At 36.8% G+C, this 19703-nt stretch overlaps 1 protein-coding gene across 2 annotated transcripts in view; it reads left to right on the forward strand.

The window, feature by feature from the left end:
* The first annotated feature begins 421 nt into the window (after positions 1–421).
* Positions 422–19703, forward strand: part of lin7a (lin-7 homolog A (C. elegans)) — a 58698-nt gene continuing 39416 nt past the window's right edge. For both annotated transcript variants that reach the window (XM_051892103.1, XM_051892102.1), the window contains exon 1: positions 422–569. In XM_051892103.1, the coding sequence (XP_051748063.1) occupies positions 530–569 (40 nt within the window). In that variant the 5' untranslated portion in view covers positions 422–529. The remainder of the gene's footprint in view (positions 570–19703) is intronic.

Genomic DNA, 19703 nt, shown 5'->3' on the forward strand with positions numbered 1-19703 from the left:
TAACACAATTTTCCCCACAAACTTTTTAAATAGCTATCTTATTCCACATTCAACAAAAGTTAGAAATTTAAAATTTTATTTTAAACATCTGCCTTATTCCAAGTTCAATGAGCATTAGAATTTTGAATGTAAACGTTTATTCCATGTTCGATGCGCGTTAGAAATTTACATTTTACACATCCGAATTATGTAGTGTTCAATTTAAATTTTAAATAATAATCAACAAGCATTAGATCTTTAAATTTTAACGTCTTATTTATCCCCGTTCACAAAGTATTAGAATTTACAATTAAATTATAAACGTAGCGTACTAGAGACACTCCAGCTCCATCTGATTTATCCCATTCAAAATCGTCCGCTACACAAGCGGGTGGTAAATAATCCCATTCCCCTCCCAACCACTCCCATCATCCGCACGGGCTCCAATCCGCGCTCACTCGCTCTCTCTGCCGCTACAGTGCGCGCGCTGATGCCGCAGCTCCAGCCTCTCTCTCTCTCTCTCTCTGAGCGATAATAACACAGCACAGTCATGGCGACAGTGACAGTCCAACCGCTCACCCTGGAGCGAGGTGAGTACTGACAAACCACGTCCATTCAGTCCTTGCTGCTGGAGATAACTTTAAGCTTTTGCGCCTTTCGTTTCTCGAATTTTTGCATTATTGGACTTGGCTCATGGGCTTGTGATGTTTTGGTGATGTTGCCTTCTCGGTTCGGTTTGTGTCCGTCAGGTATGATGATGATGATGATGAACAGAACATGCTCTGTGCTTCAGGATCCATCAGTGTGCGTTATAATAATGGGATCTGTATTCGGTTTATTTTTAATAAAGCACTTTAGACACTAATTTTATGCATGTACTTTGCTGATTCTCTAAGCAACGCTGTGTATTTTCTTTATTTCGTCCTTATTTCACTTTACAGAAGATTCTACAACTTCTCTGTGTCCAAAACTGAATTTGAAGCTGAGCTGTTTTATATACTTCAATTAAATAAAACCGGACTAGATTACAAAGAAGCGCTCGAATAACGATGCTTGCATTACAGCTGAAAAAAAGAGAAATATGTCACAACGTGACTCAAGTCATGTGAACAGAAGCTTGTCTTTTTGATATTATCATGGCAGTAACCTTAATTTATTATCAGCGGTCAGTGTCCACGATCTGAACTGTCATGAGCAGCCTGAGGGGACAGTGGGTGCAACAATATGGGCCGTTGTGCGCTTAAATCGCCATCAAATGAATTGCGTTTCATTTACTATACAATCATACAGTAGGTCAAATAGTAGCCTATGGACACTGAAACCATTTCAAGCGTCACTCAAGCAAAGCGATGGAGATATTTATAGAGAAATTAGATACCTCTGGCATGTGCGCGCGACGCGCTGTGGATATGTGGAAACTGTATATTGCAACTAGTAGCGATGTCCAATTGCTGAACGAATTGTTGTTTTGAGTCGGGTCTTTAAAACGAATCAGTAGAACCGACTCACAAAACCTGTCTGAACGATTCCTCCGCGAATCGTCCGAGCGATTCTCGAATCAACTGACTGGTTAAACCGAGAACCGTCTCTTTTGGAAATGGTAATAAGCCGAGAAATGATAGTAGGATAGTAGTTCATTCGGCGTGAACCGATAATATATGTTTAATAGATCGGAAATTAAGTAATAGCCAAAATGTAACAAATAAAACGTAGCCTACTGTTTATGAATTGATTATAATACAGTTTTATTAACACGTCGTACCGAACGTTTTGTTGAATGAGCTTTTTAATCCAAGAGGAACGTGCGAATTATTTTGTTGTTAATACAAATTATATTTAGGTTCTAAATAATTATTTATTATGAGCTGAATCTGCCTACATAATATGGCTTTATTGAAGCATTTTAGCCTAATACACCACACTGGGGAATGTCAGGGACATAACAGAATTATGGATCTTTGTTTTGTTTTGTTTTACTGAAACTGATTCTTGAAACTGTTTCAAAGAACCAGTTCATGAAAATTAGTCTGTCTTCCCATTATAAACTAGACTTTTTATAATTAAAGACACCGTTTCCACTACAAGCATGCAATCATGATGTCTGCAACCAATTCAGCCAATCAGAATGCTAATAGGAGCGCTATCTGGTTTGATTAGTTTGCTCTGTATGTTGTACTATTAGATCATATACTTAGAAATAACAGGAATCCATTGTGTTCTTGATTGTCAAGAATCATATATAGGGTTACAATAGGGTTTTTATCTTTGTAGATTTCATACAGTCTATGGTGACAAAGGGGGGCCCACTAAACACATCTTTACACACCTACTGTAGGTCTATGGGGGGTGAGCCAACCTTATAATTTTGCCCGACAACCCATGGAGCAGACTGTCAAAAATGACCACCTACATTCTAGACTTCTAAAAAGTGTACAGGAGAAACTGCAAATGGGGCCCAGTAGTTCTTATTCATTGATAAACAGAACCTCCAGAAACAATTAAAATTAAGTGGAAACAGATTTATTTTGGTGACATATTTTGAGCATTGCCAGAAGCCCAAAGTAGTTGTTACGCTTAATGATAGCACATTTAAATAGACAGCTTTCCAAAACACCACAGGCCTCACATTATTCAGCATCTCTTGCAATGAGACTGCTATGCTTGAGGTTATGCACAGGGATAGTGAATTGTAGCTATAATTTGATCACAGAGAAAATAACCTTGTGTGTCCCTTCATTTTGAGTGCGTCCGGTTAACTAAAGGTTGTTATACTTTCCTGCAATTGTATTTAAATAACAGATGTTCGAAGATAAGAACAGCTCCCTGTGTGAGTGTTTGTGTAATCCAGGACATATGAAGGTGTGTATGGAAAAACGAATCTAGCAAACTAAAATCAATACTTAGTCAACATTTGTACAGTACAGACTTATAGTCCAACTCTAACCAAGATCTTAGATAAGGATGGAATGCTAGAGTTATTCAGAAGGAGAGATTTAAATCAGGGAATATCAGGACCTTGGAGTAGTGAAACCTGAGAATGACCACTGACCGGAGTGCTCCTCTGACTTAATTCCAGGGATGGACGGGGCATAAAGAGCTCTGCAACTTTTCCCGGTGGGTCAGCGGGCCAGCTGGCGAAACCAAATTTAGATACAAGGAAGTTGTATAAAAGATTAAAAGAGAGAGAAAAAGTTTTGACAAAATTATTGGCACATTTTTAAACTACCGCTGCATCTGATCATGCTGACTTCCCTACTATATAGTATGCGAAAAACAGCACTCCAAAAGAGTAGTATGTCCAAATTTGGAAAACAAATCTCATGAAGCCAGTGGAAAGAAGTTGGGAATTGCAGTGAAGCAATGCAACTGATGCTGTAGGTCACATGACAAGGCCAACATGGCAGATGTAGTACGTCTGGTTTGCATTCATGCTAGTATACACACATTCATATTATATAGAATGTACTTTTTTAATGGTCGCAAAGTAAGTTCTTCACCAAATGTAGTGCCTACTCAGACATTATGTGATTTTTTTTATGCAGTTTACCTCTTTCCTCTCTAGTTTTTTCAACCAGCCCTTAAACCCCGTGGAAACACATACATTATGGTCCGTTGGAATTGTGCTGGGCGATGCTACATCTCCGGTTTCTGGTTTAAAAAAAACAAAAACAAAACACTGCTTTGGTTACAAGTTTACATGTACACATTTGGCAGACGCTTTTGTCCAAAACGATAAACATTGCATTCAAGTTATCAGTTTGTGCATTCCCTGGGAATCGAACCCATGACCTTAGTTCTGCTGACACCAGAAAATATAAGGATTCACTCCTGCTTTTAAAAGGTTAGTTCACTCAAAAATGAAAATTCTGTCATTAATTACTCACCCTCATGTCGTTCCACATCCGTAAGACCTTTGTTCATCTTCGGAACACAAATTAAGATCATTTTGATGAAGTTTGAGAGGTTTCTGTCCCTCCATAGAGATCCAACGTAATTATCACTCCAAGGTCCAGAAAGGTAAAAATGACATCATTAAAGCCCCCGTGAACCGGAAGTTGCAAATGACTTTTCTCCAGTGTTGTGACGTATTTACAAGTGAAATGGAATATTGAATAGAAGGCAGGGTTTTACTTTAGCGCTCCTCCTCTCCATCTCTGGGTCATAGCAGACTAATGGTTGGAGGGGAGTAGTTTAAGCCTTTTCAACCCAAGCCGTCATCAGAGAAGGAACACCATTCCAGAACGGAAGTAACTTCTCAGATTTTGATTAAAGATTACCACGACATTTTTTTTTCTTCTGTGTATTAACTTGCACGGATTAATTGTTCACCACAAGACTAGTAATATGCGCTAACAAAGTAAATAGGGTCAATTTTGATTTCATGACGACTTTAAAGTACTCCATGTGACTCCAGTGGTTTAACCTCAATTTTATGAAGCGATGTGAGTGCTTTGTTTGCGCAAAAAAACATAGTTTACCACTTTACTTACAAAAATATTGATCTGCAACATGTGTTCACGAGAGCTTCACGACGCATGCGTTTTGTGTTCAAGCGAGAGCTGACATTGTTGCGTGAACACGCTTTGAATAATATCATTTTGTAAATAAAGTGGTAAATTATGTTTTTTTTGCACAAACAAAACACTTCATAAAATTGAGTTTAAGCCACTGGAGTCACATGGAGTACTTTAATGATGTCACCTTTCTGATACCTTTCTGGACCTTGGAGTGGAGCGTTGGATCTCTATGGAGAGACAGAAACCTCTCAGACTTCATCAAAAAGATCTTAATTTGTGTTCCGAAGGTGAATGAAGGTCTTACAGATGGGGAACGATATCAGGGCGAGACAGAATTTTCATTGTTGGGTGAACTAGCCCTTTAAATACAGAATTTGCGTTCTCTAGGGAGACTTCCTGCGCAAATCCCTCATGTTATCCTAATACTGGTGTAGAGTACGAGTCAAGTTAATCAAATCAGTAAAATCACAAACGTGAATGCAATCAAATGTGCCTCCAGTTCTTAGTTTATTGAAAATGTCAATATAATTATGTGGGATTCAATTATGGTTCTCTATAATTAGCATTACATGACATATTCCTCTCAAACTATTCTTCCATTTAATTGCCTTTCCTCTGCAATGTAAAAGCAATATTTCTAAACTAGACTACAGCAGGTGATAGTGTGTATTAGGCTGACAGTTGTTCCAGGCTGTCTTTAGGTAACGTTCCATCCCTGCTTCATTCTACTAATGCATTACACTTTCACAAAATGGATTTCTTTTATTTTTTTTCTTTTAAGATCTTGCAGTACTCATGTCATATTGATTTTGGTCTGAAGTACTCTTTTTTTATTCAGAAAGACAAAATTCTTCCAGGTACTTTGCTAAATGAAACATGAGGTTTTCCTCTTTGACATGCTAGAATTTTGGAAGAATATTGACAATATCAAGACAGCCATTAAAGTATTCACTAGTTCAAAAGCTTTGAATGCAATTTCCAACCATAGTATGGTTATACAACTTGTGCAATGTACCATTGAGTTGTATGGCATAAAATAGCAGTGATATAATCTTTCCTTTAGGCAAAATTGCTTCTGAATATTTTCTGTCCACTTTAGTCCATCCATTCGAAGATAAAAGCCCAGACCAGACTGAGATCGAGATCAAGGGATCATATCTAAGACTATTTTTATCCGAACAGGACCGTCTGTGTCACTAGTAATTGCGTGCATGAAAAAGAAAGGGTCTCGAAAGACAGACAGTGGTATCAGTCAGACATCAGGCATAGACGCTCTGTGAGGTCATTTGTGTAGGACTTCCATAGTTCTCCGTCTCAGCTATTATACTGCGAGGTGATTTATGTGCCCTTTACAGTCGGGAATGTCACAGTTGGGCCAATTACTGATAATTCACAGGGTTTGATAAAGTGAGGTCCTGGGATATGAGGCGGACAGCAGAGGTGGGTACTGCTTTGTGTCTGCACTAACTCCTGCTGTTTTGGCAGGCCTGCTGTCCAGAGACCAGCGTATTCTTCAGGCTTGCCTAACCCGTAAAGGATGGCTGTCTGAATCTGGAAAGCGGCAGATGGCTTGCACTCTCTCAGGAAATTCATTCTGGCGTATAAAATGATGAAGACAATGCACTCCTCAGGAAAATAGTTGTTAGAAATGTGTGAAACAGTCTAGAAGTGTCTTGGCTGACCATGTTGTCAGTTCACAATAAGACGAATGTTCCATGCGGAAAACTGATCCGATAAACTTTTTAATTTGAATAAACGCCTGTTAATGTGTGTTCAGACTGACACAAACAAAACTGAAAGTGCCCTGCAGGCGAAAATCGGACCGAAATTTTGTGCCGAATATTTGTGTTAGTGTTAACAGACTTAAAAGTATACTCCACCCAAAAATGAAAATTATCTTATCATTTATTCACCATCTCTCAAAAACAATCCATTTCTGTGAGTCCATGTAATGCAAGTAAATGGCTGCCCAAATGGTAATCCATACAACCCCAGTTGATGAATCAATGTCTTCTGAAATGAAACTATAGGAGTGTATAGAAAATATTAATATTTAAAATTTACACTATAAGTCATTGGCTTCCGGCCAACTGTCATATGCACATTCATGAGAGCATCGTGAAGCGCCATGTCAGTACGATGTAAAGCTTGACGTAAGTGATGGCCGGAAGCGATGGTTTATAATAAGTTTTTAATAAGTTTAATAAGTTTTAATAGGTTAATAAGTTTTAAATATTAATAGTTTATATACACACTTATGGTTTCATTTCAGAAAACTTCGGTCATATGGATTACTGCAATGATTACTTTGTGTGGTGTTTAAAGTGTACTGCAATGATTACTTTGTGTGGTGTTTAAAGTGTCAAGTTTTGGGATACAATCCACTTGAATTATGTAGACTCAGAGATGGATTATTCTTTTGTGTTCATCTGAAGAAAATGTCATATACATCTGGGACACAGGATGGTGAGTAAATGATGAAAAAATGCTAACTTTTGAGTGGAGTATACCTATAAGATCATGCTGGAACATGGTGTGGATGTTCCAATCCATTTCTTATTTTTAAAATCAATTCTGGTCACAAGTTATTTTTTGAACATCTTTATTTACTATGAAATGCACCACATTACACAAGTAAAATGGGTTACAAATGGCATTTTTTACTTACTTTAAACAAAACCAATATCCTTTTATACATAATAAATCTGTGTTATTCCAAACTTCAGATTGGCCTTTTCTTCCATGTACATTTAAAGTCAAATAATGACATGTAAAGAAGAAAAAATTGGCTCCTATTAGCTTTGCAGGTGTTCAATTGTCAACAAGGATGTCTCTTGGCACACTGCACCTAAAAACAATGCTATGCAATGCTAACATTTGCAACATTTACCCTGTTTTACACAGGTTCCTCTGCAAATTTGCTAAACAGGTTTTTATATTCATGTACTATAAAGTGGGAACTTTGACTGTGTAACTGTGTAAATCTCTCGTGATGCCATACACCCATAACTCGGTGGATCAGATTGCAGGTTGAAAACTGCTGTAGTTATAGTGCATTACATTTACCTCAGAGGATGGATGTCATAGACGTCACACACCTGAGTTGACTGTGTTTCATTAAACAGGCCAGAAAACTAAGATAAACTAAGAAGGCAAACATCTGTTGTGCTTGCTCTTTTGGAATACAAACACATAAATAATCATTATTTTGCACAGATAATGCAGAGGCACCATGTCCACAAATAGAGGTTGGATAGTACTGTGTGCACCCAGTTCTCATACTTATGCACTATTCTATGATGTTTTTAAGTATAAACAAAGTCCCTCTAAAGCCCGGGATACACTGCACGATTTTTGGCTGTCCCAGGCATGATCATCGCACAGTGTGTTTGCTGCTACAACCTACGTCTACTGACCAGTCAATAAAAATGCAACATGAAATCAAAGCGACATGGCGCTAAAATTTCAAACTGCTTACCTCAAGCTCTTTTCCCTTCTTCTTTCGCCGCTTCCTTTTTATTTTCAGCACACATAAAAATTACAACTGCCAAAGTGTGATTCAACATGGTATTTTTGTTAACCACTACCACATGCTGTGATGACATTTTATTCTTCTATAGAAACTTGCATCGTAGCCTACGAGTCAATAGGTGTCATCATCCTACAGTTTACATGCATGTCGTGCCCGAGTTCAAATGGAACCATGTCGCACAGTGTGATTTGTAATGATCTTAAAGGATTGCAAAAATCGTGCAGTGTATCCCGGGCTTTAGACAAGTCATTTCACTTGGCGGCCATCTTTGAAACATCTCTCGGGCATTCTAGTGCAGCTCCTATCACTTTGAATGGGGAAACATCAAATTCTCCAAAGCTGTTTAGGAACTGGAGCTTCTAACGGCCGCTGCAGTGACGCGATGACTTTACCAATCGGTGATTGCCTCTTATTTAGAAGGAACAACAGACTCTTTTTAGTTAGGTTGTATATGCAAATTATATTGCACTATATAGACAGAGCAGATTATATGTCAGCAGGGAAATTGTCATTCAAATAAAGTACACACAATGCCCAGTCACACCTTCAACAGTGTCTTCAACAGAAAAATCACTGGCTACAGACTCTGTCCTCGATATTGAATTGTGGGCTTGCAATGTGCACGCTCGCCACAATCTTGCCACAGAGATTGATGTCTTTGTTATTAAATCCTGTCTACAAAAGGAAACCTTCACAGTGCTGAAAGATATGAGTTTTAGTTTCACTTGAAAGACAACACTGGGTCTTTGTAGAGATCTGGTCTCTCCTCTAGACTGCCAGCGTCCCACCGCACTTGATTATAGTGTTGAGGTTTCTTTGTCCACTGAAGGTATTTGATTGTGTTTTATAGTATATTTTTTACTTTTACAAAAAGTTCCTTCTACCTTTGAAATTACTATGACACCAGTCTCTGTTAAAAAGGTTGATTTTTGGTTAAAAACAACGCTCTATCTTTTACTCTACATGTTTTTGTCTGATTTTTGCTATATGCATATACCAAGCTTAATTTATATTCACTTGTTCCTCTTAATGGGTTCATCTAGCTATAAAGTAATTAATAATCATGCAAATGAATCCTAGAAGACTGCACTGTGAATACTGAATATAATTTCCAATGCAAAACCTGGTCTACTGTCAGCATCATTGAAATTCAAATCCTCATAATGAATGTGTAACTATGTTTGAATAGTGGGAAGTGTAAGAAGGTCCCCAGAGGAAAATTTCAAAACTTATGAGACTTAATAGAGTTCTCTGTTGAATTTCATTTAAGTATCAACTTTGTCTAAAATATTTCTTCTAAAATTGCAAAGAAGATTTTTAAAGGCAATAAACAAATGATTGTTGACATACAGCCCCACTGAAAGGGCCCCAGATTAAACCAACCTAAGATAGTTTTCTGTTTTTAGCTGGTTTAAGTTTTTTTTAACTAGTTTAAAAAAAATTCTCACAACCCAGTTAAGGCTGGTGTGTAACTAGTTTAGCTGGGTGCATCCCTTTTAATCCAGCTAATGGACCAGCTTTACCCACTTGGGAGACCAAGTAAGACCAGCAAACCAGTTTAGACAGTTTTTTTTTTTTTTTTTCCAGAGAGTATATTTAATTTGTAGGAAGAATTATGAAATCTCTGACTTTTGATTGCATACTTTGGTATCTAACTTTGCAGACTCTGTTATTCACTCATCATAATCTGAAAAAGTCTCCATTTGTTGTCCATCTCATAGCTGTCTAGGAGAAACAAGTGAAGTCTGTGACTCAACAAATTGAACATACTGTAAATTAGTAAACCTTAAAACAGAAAAAAAAAAAAAAAACCTGTCTGTTCGCAGCGAGCAACATCTTTTTGAGAAGTTCAAGATCTCTCATAAATTATGTAATACTTCATTGACACTGTTGCTGAGTTTGTATTTTGTGTAAGGTAAGCTCAACAAAATGTCAAATTATGTTCTTAAAACCTCTGACTTGTCATGATAGTATACCATAGTTCATTGGTACAGAGATTCTAAGCATAATTGCTGTGAAAACTGAATAAATATGAAAATAGTCCCTCTCAAAAATGTTCACATTATTAATTATGTTTAAGGGCTGAAGCCTGTAGACATTACAGTGCACGAAGAGTTATTAGGCAAGTTGATTTTCTGATCATATTTTTTTCCAGGCACATCTTACTAATTCTAAACCACATTAATCTTAATAACTACTATTAATTTTGTATTTAATCATTTGTAAGTGATATATAATTGTTCATGAAGGCTGGAAATGAAAAACACCTTATATTCAGGTGTGCAGAATTATTAGATACGTGTTGTTTTACAGATAAAATGAGCCAAAAAATACATTTAACTCAGACTGAAAAGTCAAAAATGGTAACACTTTAGAATACTGTTTCTTACTTACTGCATAACTAATAAGGAATTACTGAAGAACTAATAGGTAATTCTTCTTTAGCACTTAAGTCACTACTGTTAACTACTAAGAAAGATGTGTTAACTAATCAGTATGTAATAGAATTTTATGATTTTGTTAAGTAACAGTTAGCTAATCAATAACTAATGAATTCTGTCATACCTCCTGAAGAACTACTATTAATTATCTACTAATTAAGGTTCAAGAAAAATAACTATGAAGTAACTACTAATGAACAAACACAATTACATTGAGTTGTGGCCCTTTCTTATTTACTAATGTTATCAGTAGTAGTATTATGAAAATGCATTATTAATAAATACAATCAATTTTATAGAGGTTTTTGCCTGTGTGGTAAAAAATTGTTTTGTGAGTGTGTTCTGTAAGAAATAAACTTCCAAAAGGAACCCCACCCCGACTCTAAATGCTTTGCCATAGCCAACTTACCTCAGATTAGTTTTTATATTTCATATACAGTACTGTAAGTGTGTCTGTTTTCCTCAGCATATCACATTACCATTGACTAAATTCCAGTATGTAAGACAATGACTGAGGGAAAATGAAAATACAGGGAACCCATTAGTAATTAATAAAGAATTATCAAATAATTCTGTTGGAATTAGCCTACTTAGAACCTGAAATAGTATTCCAAAGTGAAAATATAGGGAACCCATTAGCAATTCATAAAGAATTATTAGATAATTCTCCAGTAATTACTTAGAACTTGAAACAGTATTCTAAAATAAAGATTTAAGGAACCCATATTAATTAATAATTAATTACCACATAATTCTGATTCAAATATATATATATTGGTCAATAACAACACAAAAAACCTACCAACACTGAAAAAATAACTCAAAAATGACTCAACAGCCTCATCCCAGTGTTTGGGTAAATAAATAAAACAGACCGCCTTCCGTATTGAAGTAACGAAGAAAGTGTAAACTGGCGTCACTTCAGTTACACTTTTTCCGTGAGTTGAAAAGGGAAGGCGTAGGACGTAGTGTAAGCTTTGTGAACTGCAAGAGTTTTACACTTTCTGCGTACGTTGAATACGGAAGGCGGCTCATGCGGAAGCTACATATTTTACTTCATAACTTGTTAAATATGGATTTTTTTTTTTTTACACAAATGCATCGCTTCGCTTCAGAAGGACTTTATTAACCCCCTGGAGCTGTGTGGAACACATATTTATGATAGATGGATGTGGATGGAGGCACTTTCTTCAGCTCATACTCATTGATCCCTATCACTGCCATTACAAAGCTCAGATGCATCAGGATATTTATTAATATTTCTGTTCATCAGAAAGAAGAAAGACATATACACCTAGGATGGCTTGAGGGTGAGTAAATCTTGGGCTAATTTTCATTTCAAAGTGAACTAATCCTTTAATGGCAATTTCTAGTATTGCATTAGTATTGCATACTTCTCATGGGCATTTAATAGTTTTTGACTTTCCAGTCTGAGTTAAATGTCTTTTTTGGCTCATTTTATCTGTAAAAGAAAACGTACCTAATAATTCTGCACACCTGAATATAAGGCGTTTTTTATTTCCAGCCTTCATGAACAATTATATATCACTTATAAATGATTAAATACAAAATTAATAGTAGTTATTAAGATTACTGTGTTTTGGAATTGGTAAGATGTTCCTAGTGAAAAAAATATGATCAGAAAATCAACTTGCCTAATAATTCTGCATGCACTGTAGAGGAGAGTTTGTCTTCGGTACATGATCTAAATACTATGGTTGGTCTAAGCGGTGTTTTAAAATAGGACCATGGTGGCCCCTGCTCCATTAGCAGCAATGCTGAAGGCTACAGTGGTTTGAATGGAGAGTCATGTCAAATAGACGTACTGTAGTTCGGTACACTGAAAGGCTGAATACTCTCTATCTCTGTGCTATCTTTGCCCCTCATGCTTACTCACAGATCCGTGTGGGCAGGCAAACCCATGTGGGTTTTACATTTAAAGGTGCAAAACTTACGCAATCACTGTGGCTTATTTCTTGTTGGAAGACCACACATTACGAGAACAGATACATAATAGTGTACTCTTCCACTCCATTGCCAACGCATTTGCAGCCCCCTCCGCTGCACTTACTGGTCTCCATAGTAATGTAGTTTAATGTACCAATCACAAACCTGGAGTGTGTACGCCAGCAAGCCCTTTAAATGTCCTGTTTGTAAGCCTGCACTAGTAGACGTGACGTAAATCCCAGGCTAGCTGCCACCATGCAAATCTGAATCTGATGGATTTAGCTCTTGGAATAACGATGTGAGCTACGATGTTCCCCTTTTTCTGCTAAATGATGACATGTGTCACTCAGATGTGTGAAAAGACTTTACTGGGATGAGACTTGTACTAATAAACCAAGCCCAGGTTGGCTGTTCACTGAAAGCCGGAAGAAAACCCGAGGCGCCACAGAGAATTAATCCTATCTGTAATAGCTACGTATGATGCAGGAGCTTGAAATGCTTTTAGAGGCTTTTTTTTTCATCTTATAACTTTGTTAATGGATGAATTTATCTTCGAGATGTTATTTCGTGTTCCCTCGAAGATATAGTCATTACCAATCTCCACAAATGCATTAATCAGTCCATTTATTTTTTTCATAAATAACTTTGCCCACTGAATTACATTATGGTGACTGATCTTCAGACAGTTAATATTAAGGTATTAGACATCATTTCCTTCCCTGAGGTTATAGAGTTTTAGCTCAATATAGTTAAAGGTGCTGTAAGTGATTTCAGCCGTTTTGCTAACTTCCACTACAATTAGATAATCCAGTCCCTTCAACCACACACCCCATCGTCCCAGCAAACCAATACCTGTAAAAGGCAGTGGTTTCCGATTGGCTAAAAAAAGCGGGGGCCACTCTCCTACCCTTTTTGAGATTTACAGAGCTAATGATATCATAAAGTAGGTTAATATTTTAAGCAAGTCTCAAATACGCAATTGTAAGATACATTGGCGTCAAAAATGATGGGTCATGTTCCTATTACTTTCTGCCAAAGCCGATTGTGTCCCAATCACTTTCTGAAATCCCTACTAATGTATCTAATACATCTTACAGAGAGAGCATCACCAATTGTTGAGCATATTCATTTAGTTTCTGTGTTATAATGGGAGATTTTTACAGTTGTCAGCTGCACAAAGCGACAGTGACAAATTCTCTCCCACATACAGTTCTTAGACATGCTCAAATTTATCACTTTTCCACAACTCTCTATCCATTCCGGTGAAATCACTAAATAATATGTAAACACATATGTTCCCAAATAAATACTGATAAACATTTACTGATGTACATCTGCAATCTGGAACCCCAAACCCCTCGTATTCAAAGCGAAAACATTACTGCCAGACCAAAGTGCTATTCTTGACAGTCACCTGCTTATCCATGTATTCATCATCTGTCCTATGAATTCCCAAGTATGAATTTGAATTGGACAGCATGAATGGTCCCCACTGAAATACAGGTGCATCTCAATAAATTAGAATATCATGAAAAATTGTTTTTTTTCTTTTTTTTCTGTAATTTAATTCAAAAAGTAAAACTTAAATATATTCTAGATTTATCAGACATAAAGTAAAATATTTCCAGACTTTTTAGTTTTCATTTTGATGATTACAGCTTGCTGCTTATCAAAATCAAAAAATCAGTATCTCAAATTATTAGAATATTTAATTTCATGTTCTATTAAATTACCATTCTCAGGGTATAAATACTGGGTTTAGGTCAGTAATCCCAACAGCAGTCATGGGGAAGTCTGCTGACTTGACAGTTGTCCAGAAGACGATCATCAAGACCCTCTACAATGAGGGTAAGCCACAGAGGGTCACTGCTGAAAGAGCTGGCTGTTCGCAGAGTGCTGTGCCAAAGCATATTCATGGAGAGTTGACTGGAAGGAAAAAGTGTGGTATGAAAAGGTGTACAAGTGAAAGGAATGACCGCAGGCTTGAGAAGATTGTCAGGCGAAGCCGATTTAAGAACTTAGGAGAGCTTCAAAAGGAGTGGACTGAAGCTGGAGTCAGTGCATCAAGAACCACCGCACACAGACGTCTTCAGGAAATGGGCTACAACTGTCACATTCCACATACCAAGCCACTTCTGAACCAAAGACAACGTCAGAAGCGTCTTACCTGGGCTAAGGAGAAAAAGAACTGGACTGTAGCTCAGTGGTCCAAAGTCCTCTTTTCAGATTAAAGTAAATTTTGCATTTCATTTGGAAATCAAGGTCGCAGAGTCTGGAGGAAGAGTGGAGAGGCACAGAAACCATGTTGCTTGAAGTCCAGTGTGAAGTTTCCACAGTCAGTGATGATTTGGGCTGCCATGTCATCTGCTGGTGTTGGTCCACTGTGTTTTCTGAAGTCCACAGTCAACGCAGCCATCTACCGGGAAATTTTAGAGCACTTCATGCTTCCTTCTGCTGACAATCTTTATGGAGATGCTGATTTCATTTTCCAGCAGGACTTGGCACCTGCCCACACTGCCAAAGGTACCAAAAGCTGGTTCAATGACCATGGTGTTACTGTGCTTGATTGGCCAGCAAACTCGCCTGACCTGAACCCCATAAAGGATTAATGGGGTATTGTCAAGAGGAAGATCAGAAACACCAGACCCAACAATGCAGATGACCTGAAGGCCGCTATCAAAGCAACATGGGCTTCCATTACACCTGAGCAGTGCCACAGGCTGATTGCCTCCATGCCACACCGCATTGATGCAGTAATTCATGCAAAAGGAGGCCCAACCAAGTATTGAGTGCATAGAAATGAACATACTTTTTAGAAGCCTGACATTTCTGTTTAAAATATCCTTTTTTTTATTGATCTTATGAAGTATTCAAATTTTTTGAGATAGTGAATTGGTGGGTTTTTGTTAAACGTGAGCCAAAATCATCACAATTGAAAGAACCAAAGACTTAAAGTACTTCAGTCTGTGTGCATTGAATTTATTTAATACACAAGTTCCACAATTTGAGTTGAATTACTGAAATAAATGAACTTTTCCACGACATTCTAATTTATTGAGATGCACCTGTACAAGGTACAAATGCAATTCAGCTGAAGAATATCCAGAGATACTACCTGGTTATGAAAAGCATGTTACAGTGAATTGAGTTTTTTTTGTTGTTGTTGTTAATTAAAAACTAAGGGGTTATTCACAGAGAATGCATTCTTGTGTTTATAAACATGAGAGTGGAATGACTGGAAAAGAATGCAAGGTCTCAAAACACATTTTTGAACATAGCTAATAAAACCGTGAGGCACGGCGCAACAGTGACGTCAGTCTTGTGCATGATTACATAGAAAAAAACACTACAGTAGTTCTTCTAATATATATATATATATATATATAGAAGAACTACTGTATATATACAGTATATATATATGACCGTTTCACCCAACAGTTCTGTGTATCACTATATAACACCCTTAGCAACCACTCATAGCAACGTAAACTGTTTGTTCTCAGTTGATATTGTTCATTGAAGCTTACTGTATTATGTAGAACTAGAAGAGTATAGTGAAAAAGAGATCGATTGAGCGAGTTTATTACCTGCATTCAGATTTAGCATTTTCCTTCAGGTCAGTCCTATGTTCATAATAAAAAAATCTGTTTAAATGTCCGATGTATTATCTTGTCCTTTTAACAGTTAAGGAGTTTTCCCGTGGCTGACAGCGCTAGTCAAAGCATTTGTCAGTTGCAACTTTTTTCGTGTTCACAACAATTCAGTCTTTTCAATGTAAAAGTCTTCGCTACTGACTGACACACTCATAAAGACAGTCTTTGCCGCCATCTAATGGCGTAATAATGTAACTTCTGTTGCTGTTCACGATCAGGGACTATTTTTTCCGGGGGAAGGAACGCTTTTAGTGAAAATTTACTTCATGAAAGTTGCATTGATACATATTTTTGGCTTTAATATTTGTATTGTGTGGTAACCATTTTATAAAAGCAATAAGGTACTCAAAGCTAGTGCTGTATCGTGAATAAGTCACGCTTCGCGTTGTGCCTAACAACGCCCTTCAGCCATGACCTATTCACAATACAGCACAGCCTCTTGTACCTTATTGCTTACACACAATTAAAAATATTAATTATATATTATATATAAAATGAAATTTCTGTCATTAATTACTCACCCTCATGTTGTTACAAACCCTTAAGACCTTTGTTCGTAATTGAGAAATTGGTTATGACATTGCTGTGTTTTGGGAAGTCAGAAAGCTCTCAGATTTCATTAAAAATATCTTAATTTGTGTTCCGAAGATGAACCAAGGTCTTACAGGTTTGGAACAACACAAGAGTGAAGAATTAATGACAGAAATTTCATTTTTGGGTGAACTAACTCTTTAAATGATTGTAATCATTAATGCTAATATTTCAGTTTTGACTTAAATTAGCAAATGCTCCCCTATAGACCTGATTTCTAGATCAGTACATATATATTTATTGAAACTTCAAATTGTTTGTCCATAACCTAATTTATATTTATGAGCAAAGTCTTCCATGACATAATCAGTCCATCTGTACACAACCTATCCCCCCCAAACATAATACAAAGTGACACCCATGGTAAGATGACTATGCTCTGCTCATTATAAACAGGAAGGACGGTCTTAGGCAATGTGTATGGCACAACACATTTGTGACATCTAAAAGTTTATCTTTAAAGCTGCTTAAAAGCAGCTTAAATACAGTAACTTTCTAAAATAACTGTTAATGAGCGTGAGAGACCAGGAACAGAGAAAGAAACATCTGAATCAAGACACACAAGAGAAGTATGAGTCACAAAGAGAGAACGGAAGTGAGAAGGAACAGAATATCATCCATGGTCATTCTCTGACCTCCCGGTAATGAGACATAAATGTGAAAAGGAGTGTTCGCACAGTTTCCTGTGCTGGCTGAAAGGACAGCAGTATGTTCAAGATGGCTCATTACCCCATACACGACTCCAGACCGTCCTCTCTGCAGAAATCCGCCAGTAATGATGGAGCTTCAGCACAGGATTAATGAAGAAACGGTTGTCACATGCTGTGAAGCTGCTGTACATATGTGGATTTGAGAAAGCTGCCACAGGACATTACTGCAAAGGTCACCTTCACTAATCTGATGTCATGCACTCTGTTGTTGGAAAAACAGAATGAAATGTCCATTGAGTGGGGCTAAAAGCATGTTCAGTTTTATCCAGATGAACGTGAATCTGTCAACATTTTTTTTAGATTGGTTATTGTATGTATTGAGGCAGTTCACATGTGGTGAGTGGCGCTTAGAAGGTTTATGCATTTGAAAATAACATAGGACCTACACTAAACACTACCGTAAACCTAACCAAAAGTGTTACGTGAGGTAAAAATGCATTTGCTGAAACAACCACGCCAAGTTAGCTTGCGTCTACAAGTCTTTGAGCTCTTTAATTGTGACTCGTGTTTCACGGTATTCATACCCAGGTGCTCCGCAATGTGCAGTGTTGTACCAGGTGAGCTACCGAGCAAGTTTACTACATCAGAAAAGCCATATGGAACTTGGTGCAAATGTACAAATGTATTAGTTTAAAAATAATTTACTATGGTAAAAATGTTTTTTTAAGTCTTTATTAATCTATAATCTGCCCCTGAAATCATAATTTGTGTTAAAAGGAATAAAAGTTGTTGGCATTATACTGCCTCTAGTGTTCATTTTAAGCTGGAAACTGCAGTGAAATGTATGTATAAGTATGTTTTTGGCGTTTTGCAAAAATCTAGGTAGAGGCACATTTTTCCAGTGAGCCTTTGTTGGTATTTTGAGCATCAGATCTGCAGCAAGGCAGTAAATTGTGGTAACATGGACATATTCTGAGCATACGCTCTAATTACATTGTCAATATTATGAAGTGTACCATTGAGCCTATGGCTTTGTCCCAAAACCTATAGAGCGGCCTCTTAGGCACATTCCCGACAGGGAGTCTGTTACAAAGTCATGCGTTATTAAGCAGCCTTCTAAGATAGCATCGATAATGCAAACGTGTATGGACTTAAGATGAACATGGTGAGGGAGATGAAGTGAAAGGAAGGAAGCGAGGACTTCAAAATTGTTACAAATGAGCACTACAAACAATACAAATCACTGGATAGTGCAGTTCAAAATTGAAATGGTGGGTGTGAGCCACTGAATAGCACAGAATTGATCCATTCACTGGTGAGTGAAACCTGCACCCAGTGGGAAATGTGCTGCGAATCTGTGACCATTTTAAAGTGGTTATAGGCAGCACTCCGATTATGGGTGAACTGTGATGATTCCCAACTCCAGGTCTTTTCCCAGTCCCATCTTCTGCTCTTCCCTTTTGTCATATCCTCTCTCTTCTACCCTATACTATCCTGATAAGAGGCGAAAATGCCCCTATACTACCGCTCAAAAGTTTGGGCTTTGGAAGATACAAAAAAAAGGTAATATTGTGAAATATTAATAATAATATTATTTTAAAATAAATGTTTTCTATTGTAATATATTTTAAAATTTATTCCTGTGATGGCAAAACTGAATTTTCAGCATCATTACTCTGTTACTCTTTAGTGTCACATGATGAAATCATTGTAATATAATGATTTGGTGCTCAAGTAGGATTTCTTACTATTATCAGTGTTGAAAACAGTTGATATCCCTAGTGAAAAATAAATATACTAAAATGTATCTGAAATACATTTATTTAATGCTAAGTATACTACATTTACATTTACATATTTATGTACTTAATAAAAATACCCTGCAATTGTACTTTTGGTATACAAAAATGGTATACTTAAAGTCTGCTAAATTGGAACAACTAATTTTGTACTTAATGCACTTTAAGTGTGCGGAAGTAGTACTGCGGTCCAACTAAAGATATACTTAAGTATTTCTGATAGTGCTAAAATGGAACTACTGCAAGTATACTTTAGGTACACTTTAAATATCTTGCATTTAAAGACTGATATTATTCAAAGTTCAAACAATCCTTATCAATATTGACATTAAAACACATTTTAGGCTTAAAATTAAGAAATGTGCATTGTGCACGAGTAGTACTCCAAATAAAGTTTCATTATAATTTTTATATCAGTAAGTCTCAAACAATATGTCAGTATGTTAATATATTTGAACTATAGTATGAAATAAATGTATTTTAAATATATGTGACCCTGGACCACAAAACCAGTCATAAGGGTCAATTTTTTGAAATTGAGATTTATACATCATCTGAAAGCTGAATAAATAAACTTTCCACTGATGTGTAGTT

This window comes from Ctenopharyngodon idella, chromosome 4 (genome assembly GCF_019924925.1).
Source record: "Ctenopharyngodon idella isolate HZGC_01 chromosome 4, HZGC01, whole genome shotgun sequence".
NCBI classification, from domain to species: Eukaryota; Metazoa; Chordata; class Actinopteri; order Cypriniformes; family Xenocyprididae; genus Ctenopharyngodon; species Ctenopharyngodon idella.